Here is a 27,831-nt window from a genome sequence, read left to right as displayed (position 1 = left end):
CGTTCGTGGCGGGGCAACATAGTCTCATCAGGGTCTGATTGTGGATCTGTACCCTGAGAGGGCAATGTGGTGGTCTGAGTCAAAGGAGCAGCATAGTACTCTGGCTGTGGCTGTGCATCAGTGCACTCCATGTCAGAATATACTTGTAATGGGCATGGCCTGTTAAATGTTTCACTTTCTAAGCCAGGGACGGTATGTGTAAAGAGCTCCATGGAGTGACCCGTTGTGTCGCCTGCTGCATCCTTCTCTCTTGTTGTAGTTTTTGCTGAGGAGGACAAGGAAGCGACTTGTCCCTGACCGTGAACATCCACAAGCGACGCGCTGCTTTTACATTTACCAGTTTCGGAAGAGGAGGCAAAAGAGCTAGAGGCTGAGTCTGCAATGTAAGCCAAAACTTGCTGTTGCTGCTCCGCCTTTAAAAGCGGTTTTCCTACTCCCAGAAAAGAGAGCGTTCGAGGCCTTGTGTAGCCTGACGACGAAACTGGCTCCACAGCTCCAGACTTAGGTGGAATATTTTTATCCCCACGACCACCTGATGCTCCACTACCACTACCATCATTACCAGCTGACAATGAACGCCCACGACGACCTCTTGCACCAGACTTCCTCATTGTTTTAAAATCTTAACCAAAGTAACTTTATTTGTTGCTGTCAAACAACTTACACGGTGAGCTATAACTTCAGTATGATTTCAATATCCCTTAACAGGTTGGTGAGACCACAAGGAAAATCAGGCACAATGTTACACACTCTGTTTTCTGTGGCACAAAATCACAGAGATGACACACACGCAGGACTGTCACTCAAGCACTAATGTCAATATTAATCTCCCACCTAATTTATTTATTTTTTTTTCTCAGGGAGACTTTAGAAACCAAATAATATTAAAAAAAAAAAAAAAAAAAGGCTTTCTATGGCCCACAATTAGAGAGAGAGAGGTGGCACAACCAGGAGTCAAGACTGGCGCACAAGCTGAAAGGGCAATATTACTCTCCCACTGTTTTTTATGTTTTTTTTGTTTTTTTCAGGGAGACTTTAGAAACCAAATAATATTAAAAAAACCAAAAAAAAAAAAGGCTTTCTATGGCCCACTGAATGAGAGGGAGAGAGGTGGCACACCCAGGAGTCAAGACTGGCACACAAGCTGAAAGGGCAATATTACTCTCCCACTGTTTTTTTAGGTTTTTTTTTTTTTTTCAGGGAGACTTTAGAAACCAAATAATATTAAAAAAAAAAAAAAAAAATAGGCTTGCTATAGCCCACTGAATGAGAGATAGCACACACAGCAGTGGCACACAAGCCCTGACTGAGGCCAATATTTTTCTCCCACTGATTGATGTAGTGTTTTTGTGTTGAGGTAGAATTTAGAACACAAATCACGGAAAAAATAAATAGGCTTTCTATGGCCCACTGAATGAAAGGGAGAGAGGTGGCACACCCAGGAGTCAAGACTGGCACACAAGCTGAAAGGGCAATATTACTCTCCCACTGTTTTTTTATGTATTTTTTGTTTTTTCAGGGAGACTTTAGAAACCCAATAATATTTAAAAAAAAAAATAAATAGGCTTTCTATGGCCCACTGAATGAGAGGGAGAGAGGTGGCACACCCAGGAGTCAAGACTGGCACACAAGCTGAAAGGGCAATATTATTCTCCCACTGTTTTTTTAGGTTTTTTTTTTTTTTTTCAGGGAGAATTAGAAACCAAATAATATTAAAAAAAAAAAATAAATAGGCTTTCTATGGCCCACTGAATGAGAGGGAGAGAGGTGGCACACCCAGGAGTCAAGACTGGCACACAAGCTGAAAGGGCAATATTACTCTCCCACTGTTTTTTTAGGTTTTTTTTTTTTTTTCAGGGAGACTTTAGAAACCAAATAATATTAAAAAAAAAAAAAAAAAAAAAAAAATAGGCTTGCTATAGCCCACTGAATGAGAGATAGCACACACAGCAGTGGCACACAAGCCCTGACTGAGGCCAATATTTTTCTCCCACTGATTGATGTAGTGTTTTTGTGTTGAGGTAGAATTTAGAACACAAATCACGGAAAAAATAAATAGGCTTTCTATGGCCCACTGAATGAAAGGGAGAGAGGTGGCACACCCAGGAGTCAAGACTGGCACACAAGCTGAAAGGGCAATATTACTCTCCCACTGTTTTTTTATGTATTTTTTGTTTTTTCAGGGAGACTTTAGAAACCCAATAATATTTAAAAAAAAAAATAAATAGGCTTTCTATGGCCCACTGAATGAGAGGGAGAGAGGTGGCACACCCAGGAGTCAAGACTGGCACACAAGCTGAAAGGGCAATATTATTCTCCCACTGTTTTTTTAGGTTTTTTTTTTTTTTTTCAGGGAGAATTAGAAACCAAATAATATTAAAAAAAAAAAATAAATAGGCTTTCTATGGCCCACTGAATGAGAGGGAGAGAGGTGGCACACCCAGGAGTCAAGACTGGCACACAAGCTGAAAGGGCAATATTACTCTCCCACTGTTTTTTTAGGTTTTTTTTTTTTTTTCAGGGAGACTTTAGAAACCAAATAATATTAAAAAAAAAAAAAAAAAAAAAAAAATAGGCTGGCTATAGCCCACTGAATGAGAGATAGCACACACAGCAGTGGCACACAAGCCCTGACTGAGGCCAATATTTTTCTCCCACTGATTGATGTAGTGTTTTTGTGTTGAGGTAGAATTTAGAACACAAATCACGGAAAAAATAAATAGGCTTTCTATGGCCCACTGAATGAAAGGGAGAGAGGTGGCACACCCAGGAGTCAAGACTGGCACACAAGCTGAAAGGGCAATATTACTCTCCCACTGTTTTTTTATGTATTTTTTGTTTTTTCAGGGAGACTTTAGAAACCCAATAATATTTAAAAAAAAAAATAAATAGGCTTTCTATGGCCCACTGAATGAGAGGGAGAGAGGTGGCACACCCAGGAGTCAAGACTGGCACACAAGCTGAAAGGGCAATATTATTCTCCCACTGTTTTTTTAGGTTTTTTTTTTTTTTTTCAGGGAGAATTAGAAACCAAATAATATTAAAAAAAAAAAATAAATAGGCTTTCTATGGCCCACTGAATGAGAGGGAGAGAGGTGGCACACCCAGGAGTCAAGACTGGCACACAAGCTGAAAGGGCAATATTACTCTCCCACTGTTTTTTTAGGTTTTTTTTTTTTTTTCAGGGAGACTTTAGAAACCAAATAATATTAAAAAAAAAAAAAAAAAAAAAAATAGGCTTGCTATAGCCCACTGAATGAGAGATAGCACACACAGCAGTGGCACACAAGCCCTGACTGAGGCCAATATTTTTCTCCCACTGATTGATGTAGTGTTTTTGTGTTGAGGTAGAATTTAGAACACAAATCACGGAAAAAATAAATAGGCTTTCTATGGCCCACTGAATGAAAGGGAGAGAGGTGGCACACCCAGGAGTCAAGACTGGCACACAAGCTGAAAGGGCAATATTACTCTCCCACTGTTTTTTTATGTATTTTTTGTTTTTTCAGGGAGACTTTAGAAACCCAATAATATTTAAAAAAAAAAATAAATAGGCTTTCTATGGCCCACTGAATGAGAGGGAGAGAGGTGGCACACCCAGGAGTCAAGACTGGCACACAAGCTGAAAGGGCAATATTATTCTCCCACTGTTTTTTTAGGTTTTTTTTTTTTTTTCAGGGAGAATTAGAAACCAAATAATATTAAAAAAAAAAAATAAATAGGCTTTCTATGGCCCACTGAATGAGAGGGAGAGAGGTGGCACACCCAGGAGTCAAGACTGGCACACAAGCTGAAAGGGCAATATTACTCTCCCACTGTTTTTTTAGGTTTTTTTTTTTTTTTCAGGGAGACTTTAGAAACCAAATAATATTAAAAAAAAAAAAAAAAAAAAAAAAAATAGGCTTGCTATAGCCCACTGAATGAGAGATAGCACACACAGCAGTGGCACACAAGCCCTGACTGAGGCCAATATTTTTCTCCCACTGATTGATGTAGTGTTTTTGTGTTGAGGTAGAATTTAGAACACAAATCACGGAAAAAATAAATAGGCTTTCTATGGCCCACTGAATGAAAGGGAGAGAGGTGGCACACCCAGGAGTCAAGACTGGCACACAAGCTGAAAGGGCAATATTACTCTCCCACTGTTTTTTTATGTATTTTTTGTTTTTTCAGGGAGACTTTAGAAACCCAATAATATTTAAAAAAAAAAATAAATAGGCTTTCTATGGCCCACTGAATGAGAGGGAGAGAGGTGGCACACCCAGGAGTCAAGACTGGCACACAAGCTGAAAGGGCAATATTACTCTCCCACTGTTTTTTTAGGTTTTTTTTTTTTTTCAGGGAGACTTTAGAAACCAAATAATATTAAAAAAAAAAAAAAAAAATAGGCTTGCTATAGCCCACTGAATGAGAGATAGCACACACAGCAGTGGCACACAAGCCCTGACTGAGGCCAATATTTTTCTCCCACTGATTGATGTAGTGTTTTTGTGTTGAGGTAGATTTTAGAACACAAATCACGGAAAAAATAAATAGGCTTTCTATGGCCCACTCAGTGAGAGATGGCACACACAGGGATGGCACTGTAGCAGAAATGCCAATCTTAATCTCCCACAAAAAAAAAACAAAAAAAAAAAAAAAACTGTCCTACAATTACTATCTCCCTGCAGTAATGTAAGCCAGGTATGGCAGGCAGCAATAGGAGTGGACTGATGCACAAATTAAATAAAAAGTGTGGACAAACAAAAAAGATAGCTGTGCAGAAAGGAAGGAACAAGAGGATATGTGCTTTGAAAAAAGCAGTTGGTTTCCACAGTGGCGTACACACAGCAATACAGCTATCACGGAGCCTTCTAGGGAAGCCCAATGAGCTACAGCGCTGAGGGGAAAAAAAAAAAAAATAGCTTCCACAGTCCCTGCACACCGAAGGTGGTGTTGGACAGTGGAAATCGCTGCAGCACAAGCGGTTTGGTGGTTAGTGGACCCTGCCTAACGCTCTCCCTGCTTCTGACGAAGCGGCAGCAACCTGTCCCTAAGCTCAGATCAGCAGCAGTAAGATGGCGGTCGGCGGGAACGCCCCTTTATAGCCCCTGTGACGCCGCAGACAGCAAGCCAATCACTGCAATGCCCTTCTCTAAGATGGTGGGGACCAGGATCTATGTCATCACGCTGCCCACACTCTGCGTTCACCTTCATTGGCTGAGAAATGGCGCTTTTCGCGTCATTGAAACGCGACTTTGGCGCGAAAGTCGCGTACCGCATGGCCGACAAGCACAGGGGTCGGATCGGGTTTCATGAGACGCCGACTTAGCCAAAAGTCGGCGACTTTTGAAAATGATCGACCCGTTTCGCTCAACCCTAGTGGTGAGCATTTTGAATGCCCAAGTTCTTCACAGAAGTTTAACGCAGAGCCATGAAAATAAAAAATCATTTTTTTCCCCCACAAAAAAGTTTTTTTAGCCCCCAATTTTTTTTTATTTTTGCAAGGGTAACAGGTGAAACTAGGCCCCAAAAGTTGTTGTCCAATCAGTCCTGAGTACGCTGATACCCCATGTGTGGGGGTAAACCACTGTTTGGGAGCTCAGAGGGGAGGGAGCACCAATTGACTTTTTGAACGCAAAATTGGCTGTCACGTTTGGAGACCCTGATGTACCTAAACAGTGGAAACCCCCAATTCTAACTCCAACCGTAACCCCAACACACCCCTAACGCTAATCCCAACCCAATCCATAACTCTAATCAAAACCCTAACCCCAAAACACCCCTAACCCTAATCCCAACCCTAACCATAACCCTAATCACAACCCTAATGCCAAAACACCCCTAACCCTAATCCCAACCCTAACCCTAATCAAATCCCTAAGCCCAACACAACCCTAATCATAATCTCAACCCTAACCTCAAACCTACCCCCAACCTTAACCTTAACCCTTATCCCAAACCTAACCCTAATCCCAAACGTAACCCTAATGCCAACTTTAACCCTAATACCAACCCTAACCCTAATCCAAACCCTAATCCCAACCCTAACCTAATCCCAACTCTAACCCTAGCTTTAGCCCAAACCCTAACCCTAACTTTAGTCCCAACCCTAGCCCTAACCCTAGCCTTAACCCTAACTTTAGCACCAACCCTAACCCTAGCCCTAACTTTAGCCCCAACCCTAACCCTAACTTTAGCTCCAACCCTAACCCTAACTTTAGCCCCAACCCTAACCCTAACTTTAGCCCCAACCCTAACCCTAGACCTAACCCTAACCCTAGCCCTAACCGTAGCCCTAACCTTAGCCCTAGCCCTAACCCTAGCCCTAACCCTGACCCTAGCCCCAACCCTAGCCCTAACCTTAACCCTAGCCCTAAACCTAACCCTAACTGGAAAATAGAAGTACATATATTTTATCATTTTTTCCTAACTAAGGGGGTGATAAAGGGGGGGTATTTACTATATTTTTATTTTGATCACTGTGATAGGTTCTCACAGTGACCAAAATAAAACAAGAGGAAGAAGCCGGTGGCCAGGAAGGGAAGGAGGAGGACCCAGGGACACAGGTAAGTATGATAGGGTCCCCGAATCCCCCTATTTCTCTGTCCTCTGATGTGTGATCACATCAGAGGACAGAGATTGACAGACCGGTTTTTTTTTTTGTGGCCGCCGGTAAACGGTTATTTACCAGCGATCACAAAACAGGGGTCGGTAAAAACGGCCCCCGATCATGTTCTTTGGGGTCTCGTCTCCCCCTGGCAGCCGAGACCCCAAAGATCTTCCGGGTGCCGGCCAGCGGGCGCACTGCGCCCAGAAAAAGATGGCGGCGCCCATCGGGAGCCACGAGCAGCATCAGAGGAGACAGGTGAGTATCGGGGGGCTATGAGGGACCCCATTTCTCTGTCCCCTGATGTGCGATCACATCAAATGGGAAATTGCGTTGTTGTTTTTTGCGGCCGCTGGTAAATGGTTATTTACCGGCGATCACAACCCGGGGGTCGGTAAAAACCGACCCGAATCATGTTCTCTGGGGTCTCAGCTACCCCCGGCAACTGAGACCGCAGTGAAATTCCGACTCTGGGGGGCGCTATACACTTTTTTCACAGCGCTGTTAATTAACGGCGCTGTGGTTTAAGTACCCTTAACTGCCGCTGTTAAAAGGCGTATCGGCGGTCGTTAAGGGTTTAAATCTGTAAGGACTTTATTTATTTTTAAGATGTAACAAAAAAGCAAGAATAAAAGTAAGATGATGGGTTAAATATACATTAATAACAATCAGGCAATGTGGCTAACCCTTCCATATAACCTTGTATGTGGCTTGATTCATACGTCCTTCGCAAAGAACAACCTGCCCAATTCCAGCCTTGCTGAAGCATCCCCAGATTATCACTGATCCGCCACCAAATTTCGCAGCTGCTGCAAGACATTGTGGCTTGTACACCTCTCCAGGTCTCTGTCTAACCATTAGACTACCAGGTGCTTATCTGGGGATGCTTCAGCAAGGCTGGAATTGGGCAGGATAATCTTTGCGAAGGGAGTATGAATCAAGCCGCATACAAGGTTATCCTGGAAAAACAGTTGATTCCTTCTGCTCAGGCAATGATCCCCAACTCTGAGGACTGTTTTTTTCCAGCAGGACAATGCGCCATGCCACCCAGCTAGGTCAATTAAGGTATGGATGAAGGACCACCACATCAAATCCCTGTCATGGCCAGCCCAATGTCCAGACCTGAAGCCCATTGAATATATGAATATATATAACGTACCCCTAAAATTGTAGATAAATTGGCCATAGGGACATGTTAAACTAAGGTTTGTCGTGTAATTAGCATCACAGCTTGTGGAAACACGGGGGGTCAGCGGGCTCCCCAGGTGTGCTAGTCAGAACCACATGGACCAGGGATCGTCCCGCTGAACTCCCGCCCTCCCTTTAACGTGGGCATAGCACTACTCAGACAACACAGGTTGAGAGTAAAACAGTGTGGCAATGCTTTATTGAAAGACAAAACAGGCAGATAACACGTAGAAGAGTCCCAGCAAAATACCCCCAAGATAGTGCGCATTACACAGTCTCACCCTTCTGCTGATTTGCTGGGATAATGGCAGCTGTTACTTCAGATCTTCCAGGGTCACTACCCCACCTGTAGCACGCACATAGAGAGTAGGTAACAACAAGCGTAGGAAGATGACAGTCCATTCAGTCCATACAAGGCCACTTGTTTTGTGGATCACAACCTGGCTTCAACTTCCAGGGTCGGTTACTCCACCTGTGACACGCACACAGAGAGAAGGTAATGACAAGCATAGGAAGATGACAGTCCATTGAGTCCAAACAAGGTACAAGGCTAGTTGATCCGAGGATAACAACCTGGCTTTTCCAAACGTATCCAACATTCAGCAGTGGTCAATAGCACAGTTCTGCATTCTTCCAAACAGGAAGAAAACACCTAGGTTGTTTCCGGTAGAATAATAGATCCATGTCCCTCGTGATGGAGCCATGATATTGGCTGTTGTCCTGTCTCTGATCCTTTGGATGTATGGATGTCTTGGCAGAATCCCTAGCTATCCCTTCCAGTCTCTCTGTCTATGAATCTCTATATACACAGGTAGGAAACCTATTTTTAAATTTAACAAGTGTCCTTCAGTCCAACATCACAGATAAGGGGAAGAATGGCGATGAGATCAAGTAGCATTACTTGATTATTTAATCTATTTGCATTTGAAGCCAACAAACTGGCTCCATAACACAATGCATAATTAGCATATCAGCATATATCACAAGTCATCAAAAATAAGAGCACACTATGTTATGAAATATCAGCTTACAAGTCAATATTACAGATTCACACAAGCAAAAGTACATATAACAGCCTATTCTTCTTGGTTTGCTAAAAATAGTCATCTGGGTAATTAAGATACAATGCTGTGTCTGCAAACAGCTGTCTACAAAGTGGTCACTGCATTGTTTGGTATCATGGTGTGTACCACACTGAACATAGACCAAAGAAAGCTAAGGAGAGATCTGGAGGCGTACTGAAGGCTTCTGTGTCTTCCATGTTACTGGATCTATGAATCCTGTGGCTGACCTGTGGCTGAGCTTTATAGGAGTACATCAATCTTACAATATACTGCAATATTATCGTATTTCCTTAATACAAATAACATTGCAGGTTATAGTTAATTTAGTGACAAAATGAAAAATTGGAGGAGAAAGGTTGAACTTGATGGACATAGGTCTTTTTCAACCTATGTAACTATTTAATCTATGTAAACAAGAGAAACAAGACTCAACTGTCCCTTCTTAGTTTGGGTGCACACCAGCGTATTTTTTGTCATCCAAGAAAATCAGATCAATTATGCTAATCATATAATAAGCATGATCAGAGTGTGATCAATTTTCTCGGATGAGGAGAAGATGGGAAATAAAGTCTACATCTTTATCCTCTCTGTCCATGGATGATATCCACGGATCCTCAGATGCTATCCGAGTGCAGTCCAATGTTTTCCATGCACTGATTGACTTTCATGGGCAATTGAGATCGGTTAATCGGATCAAATTCAGGCAGTGATTTTTTTTATTTGACATACTCTGCGGGTGGCTGCGGGCTGCTATTTTTAGGCTGGGGTGGTCAATATCCATAGCCCCTTATACCAGCCCCCTGTTGTCTGCTTTAGCAAGGCTGGTTGTCAAAAATGGGGGGAACCCTATCTCATTTTTAAATTATTTATTTAAATAATTAAAAAATACGGTGTGTATTCTTGATAACCAGACTTGCTGAAGCTGACAGCCCCCAGATGTGAGTTTTGCCTGGCTGGTTATCAAAAATACAGGGGAACCATGCCGGTTTTTTTTATTATTTATTTACAGTACAGCGCAAGAGCTGGCTGATGAATACTGCCATCAGCCGCTCTTGCTCTTAATGTTATTAGCAGCAGCAGGTGTTGGCTGATGGGAGCAGTAGTCCCATCAGCTAACACCAGTGACCAGAGGAAAACTTTATACCTACGATCACAGCTGCGGGCTCACGCTGTCTTTTGACAGCGTGGGAACCATTGCTCTCTGACTGGCGGTAATGATTTTACCGCTGATCAGAAGCAGCATTATCTGCTTCTGTCATGCACATGATAGATTGACAAACACCCTGTGTTTGGGCAGCCGAACCTGACCAGTAACAAGGATTTCCTAGTGAGGTGTGTGCTCAGTGTCCGTGCCCAAACAGTAGGTGTTGAGTACAGACGCTGAACTTTACATTTCGGGTTCGCCTATCTCTAAAGGTAAATATAATTATGTTTTCTCCCTTATTTACCCTTCGCTTTACTAAGGTGCATCAATATGTCTGACTTGGCACAAGTGACCGCGCTAGAATTATAATCTGAATTAAAGGATTTTAAACTTGGTTTATGATTACCGTGAAACAGCTTGGAAGCTTCCTTCTATCAGAAATGTTTTGTCTCTGCAGGATGCTGAAACTTAACCTCTACAGGACTCGAGAGCCAGTATGGTATTACAGTGTGTCACTGGCCCAACGTCAAAGAAGCGGATTTACTGATTAAACTGTGTACTCCAATTGAAATCTTTTAATCTCTATTTTATAGAACAGTAATGCTAAACTGTTTTTGATTAATTATAGACTCAAGGTATGTGCACACGTCTGGATTTCTTGCAGAAATTTCCTGAAGAAAACCGGAAATTTTCTGCAAGAAATCCGCATTTTTTTTTTTGCGGTTTTTTTTTCCGTTTTTTTCGCGGTTTTTGTAGCATTCTGCAAGCGTAATTAGCTTGCAGAATGCTAAAGTTTTCCAAGCGATCTGTAGCATCGCTTGGAAAACTGACTGACAGGTTGGTCACACTTGTCAAACATACTGTTTGACAAGTGTGACCAACTTTTTACTATAGATGCTGCTTATGCAGCATCTATAGTAAAAGATAGAATGTTTAAAAATAATAAAAAAAATAAAAAAAATGCTTATACTCACCTGCAGACCTCAGCGGCGTCCGTTCCGTATAGATGGTGTGTGCGCACAGGACCTTCCATGACGTCGCGGTCACGTGAGCGGTCACATGACCGGTCTCGACCAATCACAGGACCGTGACGTCATCGCAGGTCCTTCACCGCACACCAGCTACAGGAACCGAAGCGGCAGCATGCACCTGAGAGGCGGGAAGACATCGAAGGTGAGTATATCACTATTTTTTATTTTAATTCTTTTTTTTTTACCACTTATATGGTGCCCAGTCCGTGGGGGAGAGTCTCCTCTCCTCCACCCTGGGTACCAACCGCACATAATCTGCTTACTTCCCGCATGGTGTGCACAGCCCCATGCGGGAAGTAAGCAGATCAATGGACTCCTAGGTGTGCGGAATCCCCGCAATTTTTAATGAATATGTTGCTTTTTTTTCCGCAATGCGATTTTTTCGCGGAAAAAATCGCAACATTTGCACAAAAAATGCGGAATACACTGAAAATAATGGGAGGCATATGTTAGCGTTTTTTTCGCGTTTCTATCACGTTTTTATAGCGAAAAAACGCGAAAAAAACGCGAAAAATCCTGAACGTGTGCACATGGCCTCAATGTTTTACCTACATCTTAATAAATTCGTTGCTAGTCTTAAAAAAAAGAAAAAATAGCTATCTTATTGTCATTGTATATTTTGCTTTGATCATGAAAAAACTACAGATTGACAACTAAAAGAAAACTAACAGACTGATTTATTATTGCATTTTTGTTTGTTTTTTTGTTGAGTTTTAGGGCTTGTTCAGATGTTTTTACAAAGTTTTTTTTCTTTGAAAACTGAGAAAATACAACATTTCACAGTAAATGGAATTTCTGAAATTATTATTTTTTCCTTGCAGATTTGAACCATCAAAGCATTTTACAAATCTCCATCATGTAAATTCTTTCAACACTTTTGCAGCATTTTTCACCCTTTTTCAAATGAATGGGAAAAAAGCACCAGTAAAAAACTTTTTACTTTTTGAGTTAAAAAGTTGGAAAAAAGGTTTAAGACAAAATTAAAAAGCATTATGAAGATTGCACAAAATTCACCATGACCCATGTGCACTGTTTTGAATTATTTGATGCAAAAAACATCAACAAATACCACAAGACAAAAAAAGAAAGGTGTAAAAAAAACCGCAAATGATCAATCGATGCTTAAGTTTAACCCCTTAACGACCGCCGATACGCCTTTTAACGGCGGCCGCTAAGGATACTTAAACCACAGCGCCGTTAATTAATGGCGCTGTGGAAAAAGTAAATAGCGCCCCCCAGAGTCCGATTTTCTCCGGGGTCTCAGCTGCCGGGGGTAGCCGAGACCCCAGAGAACATGATTCGGGGGTTCTTTTACCGACCCCGCTTTTGCGATCGCCGGTAATTAACCGTTTACCGGCGATCGCAAAAAAAAAAATGCAATTTCCCCTTTAATTGCTCTGTCCTCCGATGTAATCGCACATCAGAGGACAGAGAAAAGGGGTCCCCGATAGCCCCCTGATACTCACCTGTCTCCCCCGGTGCTCCTCGTGGCTCCCGATGGGCGCTGCCATCTTTTTCCGGCAAAAAAATGGCTGGCGCATGCGCAGTACGCCCGCCGGCCGGCACCGGGAGGATCTTTAGGGTCTCGGCTGCCGGGGGTAGCCGACACCCCAAAGAACATGATCGGGGTCGGTTATACCGACCCCTGTTTTGCGGTCGCAAAAAAAACAAAAAAAAAGCGATCGGTAATTCTCTGTCCTCTGATGTGATCGCACATCAGAGGACAGAGAAATAGGGGGATTTGGGGACCCTATTATACTCACAGATGTCCCTGGGTTCTCCTGCTTCTTCTCCTGGCCGCTGGCGTCTTCTTTGGGAAACAAAATGGCGGGCGCTTGCGCAGTGTGCCTGCCATCTGTCGCCATCTGCCGGCCAGCAGGAGAAAGCACTTGAGGCTAAAATTAGGGTTAGGGTTAGGGTTAGGGTTGGGGCTAAATTTAGGGTTAGGGTTAGGGTTGGGGCTAAATTTAGGTTTAGGGTTAGGGTTGGGGCTAAATTTAGGGTTAGGGTTGGGGCTAAATTTAGAGTTGGGGTAGGGTTGGGGCTAAATATAGGGTTAGGGTTGGGGCTAAATTTAGGGTTAGGGGTAGGGTTGGGGCTAAATTTAGGGTTAGGCTTCTTTCACACTTGCATCGGTACGGGGCCGTCGCAATGTGTCGGCCCGACATACCGACGCACGTTGTGAAAATTGTGAAACGTTGGGCAGCGGATGCAGTTTTTCAACGCATCCACTGCCCAATCTCTGTCCTGGGGAGGAGGGGGAGGAGTTACGGCATGGCGGACGCGACGTATAAAAAACGTTACATTGAACGTTTTTTGTGCCGACGGTCCGCCAAAACACAACTGATCCAGTACACATCGCAATCCGTTGGCAATACAAGTCTATGGGCAAAAAACGCATCCTGCGGGCACATTTGCAGGATCCGTTTTTTGTCCAAAACGACGGATTGCAACGGATGCCAAACGACGCAAGTGTGAAAGTAGCCTTAGGGCTAGGGTTAGGGTTGGGGCTAAAGTTAGGGCTAGGGTTAGGGTTGGGGCTAAATTTAGGGTTAGGGTTAGGGCTAGGGTTGGGGCTAAAATTAGGGCTAAAGTTAGGGTTAGAGTTGGGATTAGGGTTAGGCTTTGGATTAGGGTTGGTATTAGGGTTAGGGTTGGCATTAGAGTTACGCTTGGGATTAGGGATAGGTTTGGGATTAGGGTTAAGGTTAGGGTTGGGATTAGTGGTGTATTGGGATTAGGGTTAGGTTTGAGGTTAGGGTTGAGATTAGGATTAGGGGTGTGTTGGATCTAGGGTTTTGATTAGGGTTATGGTTAGGGTTGACATTAGGGTTGTTTTGGGGTAAGGGTTGTGATTATCGTTAGGGTTGTGATTAGGATTATGGATCGGGTTGGGGTTAGGGTTAGGGGTGTGTTGGGGTTAGGGTTGGAGTTAGAATTGGGGGGTTTCCACTGTTTAGGTACATCAGGGGGTCTCCAAACACGACAGCCAATTTTGCGCGCAAAAAGTCAAATGGTGCTCTCTCCCTTCTGAGCTCTGCCGTGCGCCCAAACAGTGGGTTACCCCCACAGATTGGGCATCAGCGTACTCGGGATAAATTGGACAACAACTTTTGGGGTCCAATTTCTCCTGTTACCCTTGTGAAAATAAAAACTTGGGGGCTACAAAATCTTTTTTGTGGAAAAAAAATATTTTTTATTTTCACGACTCTGCATTATAAACTTCTGTGAAGCACTTGGGCATTGAAAGTTCTCACCACACATCTATATAAGTTCCTTGGGGGGTCTAGTTTCCAAAATGGGGTCACTTGTGGGGGGTTACTACTGTTTAAGTACATCAGGGGCTCTCCAAACGCGACATGGCGTCCGATCTCAATTCCAGCCAATTCTATATTGAAAAAGTAAAACGGCACTCCTTCTCTTCCAAGCTCTGCGGTGCGCCCAAACAGTGGTTTACCCCAACATATGGGGTATTGGCGTACTAAGAAGAAATTGCACAACAACTTTTGTGGTCTAATTTCTCCTGTTACCCTTGTGAAAATAAAAATTTTGGGGCAAAAAGATCATTTTTGTAGAAAAAATGCGATTTTTTTATTTTCACGGCTATACGTTATAAACTTCTGTGAAGCACCTGGGGGTTTAAAGTGCTCACCACACATCTAAATAAGTTCCTTAAGCGGTCTAGTTTACAAAATGCGGTCACTTGTGGGGGGTTTCCACTGTTTAGGCACATCAGGGGCTCTCTAAACGTGACATGGCGTCCGATCTCAATTCCAGCCAATTCTGCATTGAAAAAGTCAAAAGGCGCTCCTTCACTTCCAAGCTCTGCGGTGCGCCCAAAAAGTGGTTTACCCCCACATATGGGGTATCGACGTATTCAGGAGAAATTGCACAACAACTTTTGTGGTCTAATTTCTCCTGTTACCCTTGTGAAAATAAGAATTTGTGGGCGAAAAGATCATTTTTATGTAAACAAATGCAATTTTTTATTTTCACGGCTCTACGTTATAAACTTCTGTGAAGCACTTGGGGGTTCAAAGTGCTCAACACACATCTAGATAAGTTCCTTAAGGGGTCTAATTTCCAAAATGGTGTCACTTGTGGGGGGTTTCCACTGTTTAGGCACATCAGGGGCTCTCCAAACGTGACATGGCGTCCGATCTCAATTCCAGCCAATTCTGCACTGAAAAAGTCAAACGGCGCTCCTTCACTTCCAAGCTCTGCGGCGTGCCCAAAAAGTGGTTTACCCCCACATATGGGGTATTGGCATGTTCAGGAGAAATTGCATAACAAAATTTATGGTTACATTTCTGTTTTTACACATGTGAAAATAAAAAAAATGGTTCTGAATTAAAATGTTTGCAAAAAAAAGTTAAATGTTCATTTTTTCCTTCCACATTGTTTCAGTTCCTGTGAAGCACGTAAAGGGTTAATAAACTTCTTGAATGTGGTTTTGAGCACGTTGAGGGGTGCAGTTTTTAGAATGGTGTCACACTTTGTTATTTTCTATCATATAGACCCCTCAAAATGACTTCAAATGTGATGTGGTCCCTAAAAAAAAATGGTGTTGTAAAAATGAGAAATTGCTGGTCAACTTTTAACCCTTATAACTCCCTAACAAAAAAATTTTGTTTCCAAAATTGTGCTGATGTAAAGTAGACATGTGGTAAATGTTATTTATTAACTATATTTTGTGACATATCTCTCTGATTTAAGGGCATAAAAATACAAAGTTTGAAAATTGCAAAATTTAAAAAATTTTCGCCATATTTGCATTTTTTTCATAAATAATCGCAAGTAATATCGAAGAAATGTTACTACTAACATGATGTACAATATGTCATGAAAAAACATTCTCAGAATCAGCGGGATCAGTTAAAGTATTCCAGAGTTATAACCTCATAAAGTGACAGTGGTCAGAATTGTAAAAATTGGCTCGGTCATTAAGTACCAAATTGGCTCTGTCACTAAGGGGTTAAGAAAGATTGATAAAGGTAAAGATAAAAGTCCGACATTGCTTACATTTTTAAGGTCACTTTTATTTTTTTGTCTAGTTCACTGACTGTTTTGAGTCAAATACATCAAAAGATCAAATGTTTTCATGCATTTTGTGCACAGTTTAAAATAATTTTTTTCCCACTTTTACACATTTCTGCAATTTTCTAGTGAAAAAAGCTGCTTGTTCTGCAAATTGTTACAAAAATAAGTGCTGTAATAGACATAAAATAATAAGTACTGCAAAATACTGCTCCTGATACATTTGTTAAAATAAAGTGCAGTGTACAGTGTATTGTAGGAAATGTTAAAATGTATTTCTTTTAAAAATGTCCCTGTTAAGGAATATTCAATTGTGTAATTAATTACAGTAACTTTATGTATCATATTAATTGTAGCTAAAATTATATTAATTATATTTTAAATTTCATAAGTTTTGTTTCTCAATCTAAATTTATATTTTCTCTTTGGACGTGAACACAGAAGAAAACACCAATATTCATAACATTATATATATTTTAAAAAGGATTGAACAAAAACCCAAAACATTGTAAATATTGTATAAGGAGGATATAGGTGAGAACAAAGTTATTATAATGATTGGCTTTGATTATTTATTTTCTGTCTTCCTGCAGATTATGTCTGGCCTCTGCCACAGAAGCTGTGTCCTGTTTGGATCTCCTTGGATGTGTTATTTTCGACTGCATCTATCATGCATCTCTGTGCAATCTCTCTTGATCGGTATGTAGCAATACGTAACCCCATAGAGCACAGCCGCTTCAATTCCCGCACTAAAGCTATGATGAAGATTGCTGCTGTGTGGACCATATCAATAGGTAAGCCATAAAAAACCTGAAACAAATATATGACCACATTTTCCACTTACAATGAATGGTTATAATAAATAGTGATGAGCGAGTATAGTCGTTGCTCGTGTTTTACCGAGCATGCTTGGGTGGTCTCCGAGCATTTGTTAGTGCTCGGAGATTTAGTTTTTGTTGACGTAGCTGCATGATTTATGGCTACTAGACATCTTGAATACATGTGGGGATTCCCGAGAAACCAGGCAACCCCCATATGTACTCAGGCTGGCTAGCAGCCGTAAATCATGCAGCTGCATCAACAAAAACTAAATCTCCGAGCACTAACAAATACTCGGAGATCACCAGAGCATGCTCAGGAAAACCCGAGCAACGAGTGTACTCGCTCATCACTAATAATAAACAATGATGATACCTTTATCTTTGGCAAAAGGAACCCATCAGCTCTCCGAGATCCTAGTTTGGTAAATACTTGTGATACCAGCATTTCTTCTTAAAATTTTATATATTGTGTCATTCTTCTGTTATTCCACCTAGAAATTCATTAATAAATTAACAACTTAGTATTACTATTCTCCTATTTAATGGGGTGTGTCCCACACAATTAGCACAGTGTAAGGACTCATGCAGATGTCCATGCAAATTGGTCCAAGCACAGACTGTGCTAATGCCCAGACGGCGTGACAGTCTCATAGAAATATGTAAAGCTATCATGCTAAGGTCAGATTCTCGAGCCTCTTCTCCAGTTACCAGAGACTGCTGACCTGCCTAATGGACTGGAGTCCAGGGAATACATCTGCCCAGCTTTACATTATATAGATTTTTAAGAACACGTGTCTCTAGAAGATATACACTAGCTTTAAACCCCCAGGTGCTTCACAAATTGATCCGTAAAAATGAAAAAGTACTTTTTTTTTCACAAAAAAATTATTTTAGCCTCAATTTTTTCATTTTCACATGGGCAACAGGATAAAATGGATCATAAATTTTGTTGGGCAATTTCTCCTGAGTACACCAATACCTCACATGTGGGGGTAAACCACTGTTTGGGCACATGGTAAGGCTCGGAAGGGAAGGAGCGCCATTTGACTTTTTGAATGAAAAATTATCTCCATCGTTAGCGGACACCATGTCGCGTTTGGAAAGCCCATGTGTGCCTAAACATTGGAGCACCTCCACAAGTGACCCCATTTTGGAAACTAGACCCCCCAAGGAACTTATCTAGAGGCATAGTGAGCACTTTAAACCCTCAGGTGCTTCACAAATTGATCCGCAAAAATGAAAAAGTACTTTTTTTTCACACAAATTTCTTTTAGCCTCAATTCTTTCATTTTCACATGGGCAACAGGATAAATTGGATCCTAAAATTTGTTGGGCAATTTCTCCTGAGTACGCCGATACCTCATATGTGGGGGTAAACCACTGTTTGGGTGCACGGCAAGGCTCGGAAGGGGAGGCGTGCCATTTGACTTTTTGAATGGAAAATTAGCTCCAATCGTTAGCGGACACCATGTCGCGTTTGGAGAGCTCCTGTGTGCCTAAACATTGGAGCTCCCCTACAATTGACCCCATTTTGGAAACTAGACCCCCCAAGGAACTTATCTAGATGCATAGTGAGCACTTATAACCCCCAGGTGCTTCACAGAAGTTTATAACGCAGAGCCGTCAAAATAAAAAATAATTTTTCTTTCCTCAAAAATGAATTTTAGCCCAGAATTTTTTATTTTCCCAAGGGTAATAGGAGAAATTGGACCCCAAATGTTGTTGTCCAGTTTGTTCTGAGTACGATGATACCCCATATGTGGGGGTAAACCGCTGTTTGGGCGCACCGCAGGGCTCGGAAGGGAAGGCACGCCATTTGGCTTTTTGAATGGAAAATTAGCTCCAATCATTAGCGGACACCATGTCGCGTTTGGAGAGCCCCTGTGTGCCTAAACATTGGAGCTCCCGCACAAGTGACCCCATTTTGGAAACTAGACCTCCCAAGGAACTAATCTAGATGTGTGGTGACCACGTCGGGGTTTGGAAGGGAAGTAGTGACGTTTTGAAATGCAGACTTTGATGGAATGCTCTGCGGGTGTCAGGTTGCGTTTGCAGAGCCCCTGATGTGCCTAAACAGTAGGAACTGCCCACAAGTGACTCCATTTTGGAAACTAGACCCCCAAGGGAACTTATCTAGATGTGTGGTGAGCACTTTGAACCCCCAACTGCTTCACAGAAGTTTATAACGCAGAGCCGTGAAAATAATAAATGTGTTTCCTTTCCTCAAAAATATTTTTTAGCCCAGAATTTTTTATTTTTGCAAGGGTAACAGGAGAAATTTGACCCCAAAAGTTGTTGTCCAGTTTCTCCTGAGTACGCTGATACCCCATATGGGGGGGTAAACCACTGTTTGGGCACATGCCGGGGCTCGGAAGGGAAGTAGTGACGTTTTGGAATGCAGACTTTGATGGAATGGTCTGCGGGCATCATGCTACGTTTGCAGAGCCCCTGATATGCCTAAACAGTAGAAACCCCCCAAAAGTGACCCCATTTTGGAAACTAGACCCCCCAAGGAACTTATCTAGATGTGTGGTGAGCACGTTCAACCCCCAAGAGCTTCACAGAAGTTTACAACGCAGAGCCGTGAAAATAAAAAATCATTTTTCTTTCCTCAAAAAAGATGTTTTAGCAAGCAATTTTTTATTTTCACAAGGGTAACAGGAGAAATTGGGCCCCAATATTTGTTGCCCAGTTTGTTGTGAGTACGCTGATACCCCATATGTGGGGGTAAACCACTGTTTGGGCGCACGTCAGGGCTCGGAAGGGAAGTAGTGACATTTGAAATGCAGACTTTGATGGAATCATCTGCGGGCATCACGTTGCATTTGCAGAGCCCCTGATGTGCCTAAATAGTAGAAACACCCCACAAGTGACCCAATTTTGGAAACTAGACCCCCGAAGGAACTTATCTAGATGTGTGGTGAGCACTTTCAACCCTCAAGTGCTTCACAGAAGTTAATAACGCAGAGCCATGAAAATAAAAAATAATTGTTCTTTCCTCAAAAATTATGTTTTAGCAAGTAATTTTTTATTTTTGCAAGGGTAACAGGAGAAATTGGACCCCAACAGTTGTTGCCCAGTTTGTCCTGAGTACGCTGGTACCTCAAATGTGGGGGTACACCACTGTTTGGGCGCACGTCGGGGCTTAGAAGGGAGGGAGCACCATTTGACTTTTTGAACGCAAGATTGGCTGGAATCAATGGTGGCGCCATGTTGCGTTTGGAGACCCCTGATGTGCCTAAACAGTGGAAACCCCTCAATTCTAACTTCAACACTAACCCCAACACACCCCTAATCCTAATCCCAACTGTAGCCATAACCCTAATCACAACCCTAACCCCAACACACCCCTAACCACAACCCTAACCGCAACACACCCGTAACCCTAATTCCAACCCTAATCCTAACCCTAATCCCAACCCTAACCACAACTGTAACCCCAACACACCCCTAACCCTATCCGTAACCCTAACCACAAGCCTAATCTTAACCCTATTTCCAACCCTAGCCCTAATTCCAACCCTAACTCTAATTCCAACCCTAACCCTAAGGCTATGTGCCCACGTTGCGGATTCGTGTGAGATTTTTCCGCACGACTTTTGAAAAATCTGCAGGTAAAAGGCACTGCGTTTTACCTGCGGATTTACAGCGGATTTCCAGTGTTTTTTTGTGCGGATTTCACCTGCGGATTCCTATTGAGGAACAGGTGTAAAACGCTGCGGAATCCGCACAAAGAATTGACATGCTGCGGAAAATACAACGCAGCGTTTCTGCACGGAATTTTCCGCACCATGGGCACAGCGGATTTGGTTTTCCATAGGTGTACATGGTACTGTAAACCTGATGGAAAACTGCTACGAATTCGCAGCGGCCAATCCGCTGCGGATCCGCGGCTGATCCGCTGCAGATCCGCGGCCAATCTGCTGCGGATCCGCTGCCAATCCGCGGCCAATCCGCTGCGGATCCGTGGCCAAATCCGCACTGTGTGCACATGCCATAACCCTAACCCTACCCCTAACCCTAACCCTACCCCTAGTTCTAGTTCTAACCCTAGTTCTAACCCTAACCCTAGTGGAAAAAATATATATATATATTTTCTTTATTTTATTATTGTCCCTACCTATGGGGGTGATAAAGGGGGGGGTTTATTTATTATTTTTTTATTTTGATCGCTGTGATAGAACCTACCACAGCGATCAAAATGTACTTTGCCGGCCGGCAGATTCGGCGGGCGCACTGCGCATGCGCCCGCCATTTTGGAAGATGGCGGCGCCCAGGGAGAAGACGGACCGACTTCGGGAGGCTCGGTAAGTATGAGGGGGTGGTGGGGGGGTGGATCGGAGCACAGGGGGGGGGGATTGGAGGACCGGGGGAGCGGACAGGAGCACGGGGGAGCGGACAGGAGCACGGGGGAGCGGACAGGGGGACGGAGGGGGGTACCGGACAGAACGGAGCACTGGGGAGGAGATCGGGGGCGGTGGGGGGGGGCAGAACATGATTTCCAGCCATGGCAGATGCTATTGCAGCATCGGCCATGGCTGGATTGCAATATTTCACCATTTTCATAGGTGAAATATTGCATATTGCTCTGATTGGCTGTTGCACTTTCAACAGCCAATCAGAGCGATCGTAGCCACGTGGGGGCAAAGCCACCCCCCCTGGGCTGAAGTACAACTCCCCCTCTCCCTGCAGATCGGGCAAAATAGGAGTTAACCCTTTCACCCGATCTGCAGGGATGCGATCATTCCATGACGCCACATAGGCGTCATGGGTCGGATTGGCACCGACTTTCATGATGCCTATGTAGCGCCCCCACCGCCGCAGGGCCGAGGGGTACCCGGTACCGGGCCTCTGAGTCTCTGCTCTGGGGTTGTCACGGCGGCTAGGCCCCGGTCCGTGACCCTGCCGTGGGGCGCACAGGGGGATTACTAGGTGTGGATGATGGTGGGGATGCTGTGGTGGTGCAGTGCAGTATATAATGAGGACACCAGGTTGCAGTCTCTTTAGCTCTTTACTGAAGATCTCTGAGTCCTCAGTCCGGAACACGGTTCACCAGGCTGCGCAAGTCCGGCTGGTCCAATGGCACCTCCAGAGCTCTCTTCACAGGTGGAAATCGGTGCCTTCCTACTAGCGCTATGTGTTGTGGTCCTTCCCTGCTGTGCTTACGGAAAGTACCCCACAACTGTTGTGTCTGTTTCTTAAGTTCCCTCACAACTCGATTAGATGATGTTCTGCTAATCCTCCGTCCCTCCCTGATGTTCTGGTTGGGACGGCACCCGTTTGACGGGTAGGCTCGGAGCTCTTCCGGGACCCTACAGTTGCCCCTCTACACAAGTTGCCCCCCAAGACTGCATAGGTGATATGTGTTAGACAGCCTGCCTTAGACTGACTGTCCTGCCGCGGTTTGGAGTATTGCTTGAAGCTGAATATTATTCTACTCCCTCGGCGTTCCGGCCACCGGTAGTGCGCCTCAGTAGGATGTTGCTTCGGTCTTACAGCACGACTCCTACTGGTATTTCTCCTTTGCGTGATCTCGTTTCTCACTCAGCACAATCTATCTCTCTTCTAATCCTTTCTTGGGCACCGCCGCTACCCGGAGCAGGCACGGTCCCGTTACGTTCGTTCTTGTTGCCAAGCCTCTGTCAGGATCCCACCCCTGACAGAGACCCTACTGTATCTTCCCCTGCAACACCCTCTGCCACAAGGTGTTGCCTGGTTCCAACCCAGTCAGCTTTCTGATCTAACTTCCTGCCTGACCCCCACTTTACCCACTATGGTGGGGAGTGGCCTAATGAATAGCACCCTTAGCTCCCCCCGGAGGCCCGACTGTGAAATGTATTGGTGTCTGTGATACCTGATCCGATGAACTCCTTCAGTGCCATCAGACGCACCATAGCTCCCCATAGTGGCGGAGCCACAGTACTGCAACGACCAGGACTCTGGGGCGCTGCACCTACGTGGCGTCAAAGGTCGGGAAGGGGTTAAAAATCTTTTGTTCCTAAGCTGTAGACATATGCAAAGCGAATGAAGGCAGCATAGACTAACTCATATAGTCTGCAATATGGATGTAACATGTCTATAAAATTATTGTAGTTATGTGATATTTGTAAGTAGAATAATTGCAAATCAAAAAACCTGACAAGCAGGGCTCGCTGTTTTCTTGCCCTCTAACCTCTTTCACAAAATCCATATTTTATGGACAGAAGCAGAATTGTTGGCTGCCAGGTAACAATAAATATATTTTTTCCAATTTCTTCACAAGTATATGTTTTCGGTACAGAGTTGACTCAAATCATGTGTACTTAGGGAATTGTGTTTTCGAGCTGTTAATTCATTTAGTATTCAGTACCTGGCTGGTGGGATGTAGTGAACATTGTTCTTAGCGAAAAGCATGTCATTTGAGCAATAAACCTAATGGTGCCTCTCTAAAATATTGCTTTAGTAGTATTGTTGTTTGTTTAGAACATATGTAGAGAAAAGATCTTTAATTCTAAAATATTTGGGCACATTTGTAGGAATTTTTTTGGCTTAAAATATTTTTTGCAGTACAGTTTAATTTAAAGTATATTAAATCATGAAACTTCTACAGCCTCGAGGTATCACAGTACATAGCATGCTGCAGAATGAGTTAACAGAGTATCAATCACAGAACCTAAAAGTTATCTCTCTTTAAAAAATAACTATCAGTTTAATTCTTATTTAATACATTAATATTACACATGTATATAAGAAACTTTCTAATATATCTTAGCAGAGAAATCTCCTTTTTTTTATTTTCCTGGTCTAATCTGTTCATAGGTAAAATCTGATAATTCAGGGTAAAATCTGTCTTCAGTGAATACAGATGTTTTTCTCTGTTACTGAGATAGATGACAGTTGGTGCTTATTAATTTCAATGGAGAACTGTAACTGTTGTTTAAGGAGAACTTGCAACAGAATGTTTGTGTCAGCCTCTGGCTCCTCCCCTCTTCATAGAATTGTAAAAGCACCCACTGCCATCCTGTATCTCAGTTAGGCTGGGGTCACACTTGAGAGTGCAATGCGAGAAACTCGCGCCTCAATACCCGGCACTGCATCCGGCACTCGGAATCATAGTGTGCGGCTGCATAGAAATACATACAGATGCACGCTCCAGTCCTGGTGCGGGTATTGAGGCAAGAGACTAGCATGACTTTCTCGCATTGCACTCGCAAGTGTGACCCCGGCCTTAAGGAAAAATCTGTCTTCACGGAGTACAGATTTTACCCCAGAATTCAGAATGCGGAATCAGTCCCATAGGACAAAGTAGCACATGATAAGATATATTACAAAAATACGTATTTTCATGTGTACTATTGATTTATGAAATAAAAATTAAAATGATGGTTATTCTTTAAACATCTTCTAGGCTGATTTATAAAGAAATCAAAAGTTCAGCTTTCAGTTGGTCATACTCATAAATCATCTTAGAAGATTGCTCAGGAAAGGAGAGATAAAGGTTATACAGGGTGGGCCATTTATATGGATTCATCTGGGTGGGCCATGTATATGGATACACCTAAATAAAATGGGAATGGTTGGTGATATCAACTTCCTGTTTGTGGCACATTAGTATATGGGAGGGGGAAAACTTTTCAAGATGGATGGTGACCATGGCGGCCATTTTGAAGTCAGCCATTTTGGATGCAACTTTATAAATGGTCCACCCAGGTGTATCCATATAAATGGCCCACCCTGTAGAATCTACCATCAGAGGAAATTACTGACAAATACACTCTTGATTGATTTTGCAGGTTGTTATTATTATTATTATTATTTTTTATTGTTATAGCGCCATTTATTCCATGGCGCTTTACATGTGAGGAGGGGTATACATAATAAAAACAAGTACAATAATCTTAAACAAGTCATAACTGGTACAGGAGGAGAGAGGACCCTGCCCGCAAAGGCTCACAATCTACAAGGGATGGGTGAGGATACAGTAGGTAAGGATAGAGCTGGTCGTGCAGCGGTTTGTTATATACATTTATGTTTTTTAAAAACATCCTACTGCAAGAATTATTTTCAGCCAAAAATGCATGTATTTAACTTAAAATATATTTTAAAAGCATAGTATGTGATTTAAAGTTTGGCTGAAGATATTGGGGTGGGGCACATTTAACCAGCTCAGACTGTGCACAGCTTGATAAATAGCTGGTTTTAAGTTGGACATGAACTCAAACGTTAAAACTCTAATTCTAAGGTAAGATTTTTCAAGGTCAAAGTTTCAGTGTTGTTCAGTTTCTAAATATGCTGAACAAAGTTTACACCGCGTTCCAAATTATTATGCAAAAGCCACCTCCTTGCTGACATTAGAGCTGTTGTTGGGACATGGTGGCCAACCACTAACCATCCACTACTCCATCCACCAGGACCACTGTGAGCACTGTTTAGGAGTGGACGAATATTAGGTTTATGCTCAATTGTAGCCTCTGGAGGATCCTACCTCTTGAGATTTGTGGGACTCCAGAACCTTCACAGCAGCTTTAAATACCTATTTGCTGCTTTATATTGGTATTTTAGCAGCTATTCTCTTAACTTGATGAATTTTTTGACTGAAACCTTTCCCATTATGCCCTTATCTGCACAAACTTCTCTGTGCTCTGTATCAGAGACAAATCTCTTCACAGTAAGATGATCACGCTTAAGGTTTCATGATATATCCAATGTTTTCATACCTTGTCCAAGGCATTACACTATTTGCTATATTGAAACTGAAAGAAATACACTGGAGTATAAGATGGCATACATGCAATGTGTAGGAGCATTTTAAACTGGCCTTTAAACAGACAAAACCAAAGATAAAACTAAAAGGAACACACGCCCTGCTGTAAGTAAGTTTAAGACTGTTCCGATTGGGTACACCTTGTTGCTGGTGGGATGGCTCTTACAATTTTTTTATTAAAAAAATTAGTGGTTACTAAATATTCTATATTATTAATATGCACTATTGCTTTTTACTTACAGCAGGATATGTGTACATTTTGTTTCTATCTTAGGTTTTGGCCATTTACTATATTGCTTAAAACCTGTGGCCTGCTTAATAAGATGGAACGTCCTTCTTCAGTAGTTTTCTTTTAATTGGGCTCACCAATTATCACAGGTATTTATGATTGATTTCAGTGATCAAGAGAGCCCTGAGACACAAGATCATCCATGAGTTTATTTGAGAAGCAAAAATGTACATCTTTATGACACTTAAAACTAATTTTCAGAATAATTTGGAACACGGGGTAGTCACTTGTTAGTACCACCCATGTTATTTACTTCCAGAGACACAGGACCCACTAACCCACCTAGCTACACTCCATCGGCTGGCATACAGTTTAATCACCCATCAAACTTTATGTAATGTCTTTTTGTATGAAATATATAACTTCTCTGCACTTCCTGTGAGAAGCAAAAAAACTTTAAACTGTGTTTCAACATTACATAACCTTCTGATTTCTTTGGAACTCATATTAATAAAATCAACCTTAAAGGACTATTATGCTCAATTTAAGGTTGATCTTTGCTCACAATAGATAAATATAACCTAATTTCTAAGTATTTTTCTTTATTCATATCTTAAACTGAACAGTGAAGTTTTTAGTTTACAATTCTATACAATTTATCAGACAAAAGGCGGCATTAATGGCCCTACATTGAAAAACCTCAGGCTATCTGTTTAGTGCCATGTTCAATAAAACTGTGTAGGAGTATCAGCCTGCATTACAAGAAATAAATTAAATTCTGAGTTTCTATGATTTTCTAATATGCTCAGACTTACGAGGACAGAATATTGTAACAATGTTCTGAAAAAGTTCCTAATTCTAAGCACATGTATGGCAATTGTTAGCAATTCCAAATCCTTTTTCTTGCTTGACTTTGGTTAGTTGAGTTGAAAAGTGATGAGTGTCAATTGCAAATCTTCCTATTAATTCAGCGAAGGATAATGGACAGAGGTTGCGGATATATAACATGAATAGGCTGGTAAGGTGATTGCAATTCTTGGAACTGCAATGGTGGTCATATGGGTTGTCACCCAGCCTTCTAGCAAACAGTGAAATATCTTACAACCGATTTCACCGTGGTTTAGGATGGTCAAGATTTTGAAGATGGCCTCTTACAAAGCCAAAAGTGGCAAGCTTTTGCTGCTACTTTCTTACCCTTGCTTCACTCACTATTTTTTTTTTTTTAATCCACCATATGGTTCCAGAGATTAATTATTGTTATTATTATTATTATTATTATTATTATTATTAACGCAGAGGAAAAATATTATATGTGTCACTCCAATTTAATCAGAAATCTGACAAATACAATAAATGTTTAATTGATACACAACTACATACAATAAAAATAAGTTAATATTAAAACAATGAAAGCAAGATAAGGTCAATGGGATACACAAAATAGTAAAAATTAGGGTATGTTTCCACTGTCAGGATGGCCGGCGGTATCGCCGCAGCGGCGAAGCCGCTCGGCGCTAAGCCCCGCCCCCTTTCTGGGACGCGATCATGCCGGATGTGTTAACTCTTCACATCCGGGATGATCGCTCTCTCCCATAGCGCCCTGTGATATGCCTTGCGGGGACGCTGCGTCCCCGCAAGGTGTACGGACATGCTGCGATCTGAAAAGACGCGCAGCATGTCCGTAGTCGCAGGGCCGCCGCGTGCGGGTTTCCACGCATAGTGGAGACGGGATTTCATAAAATCCCCTCCACTATGCTGGAACATCTGGACGCTGCTTGTTTGACGCTGCAGCTCTGCGCAGCGTCAAACAAGCAGCGTTTCCTGACCGTGGAAACATACCCTAAGAAAGCATTACTCACTGAAGCTAAAGTCTGACCGCCTGTTAAAAACTGTAAACTTACTATAATTAAACAAAATGATGCACTATGTGTTAGGGTTGGCGGAACGCACCGAGTATAATTATATGTAATAATAGGTGCGTTTGC

At 42.5% G+C, this 27,831-nt stretch overlaps 1 protein-coding gene across 6 annotated transcripts in view; it reads left to right on the top strand.

Moving 5' to 3' along the window:
* HTR2C (5-hydroxytryptamine receptor 2C) overlaps positions 1-27,831 on the top strand; it is a 720,745-nt gene that overhangs the window by 683,187 nt on the left and 9,727 nt on the right. For all 6 annotated transcript variants that reach the window (XM_077285389.1, XM_077285392.1, XM_077285391.1 and 3 more), the window contains one exon: positions 16,647-16,847. In XM_077285389.1, the coding sequence (XP_077141504.1) occupies positions 16,647-16,847 (201 nt within the window). The remainder of the gene's footprint in view (positions 1-16,646; positions 16,848-27,831) is intronic.

The sequence above is a fragment of the Ranitomeya variabilis genome, chromosome 2 (genome assembly GCF_051348905.1).
Source record: "Ranitomeya variabilis isolate aRanVar5 chromosome 2, aRanVar5.hap1, whole genome shotgun sequence".
In the NCBI taxonomy this organism is placed as follows: Eukaryota; Metazoa; Chordata; class Amphibia; order Anura; family Dendrobatidae; genus Ranitomeya; species Ranitomeya variabilis.
This window is presented reverse-complemented; position numbering and strand designations above follow the sequence as displayed.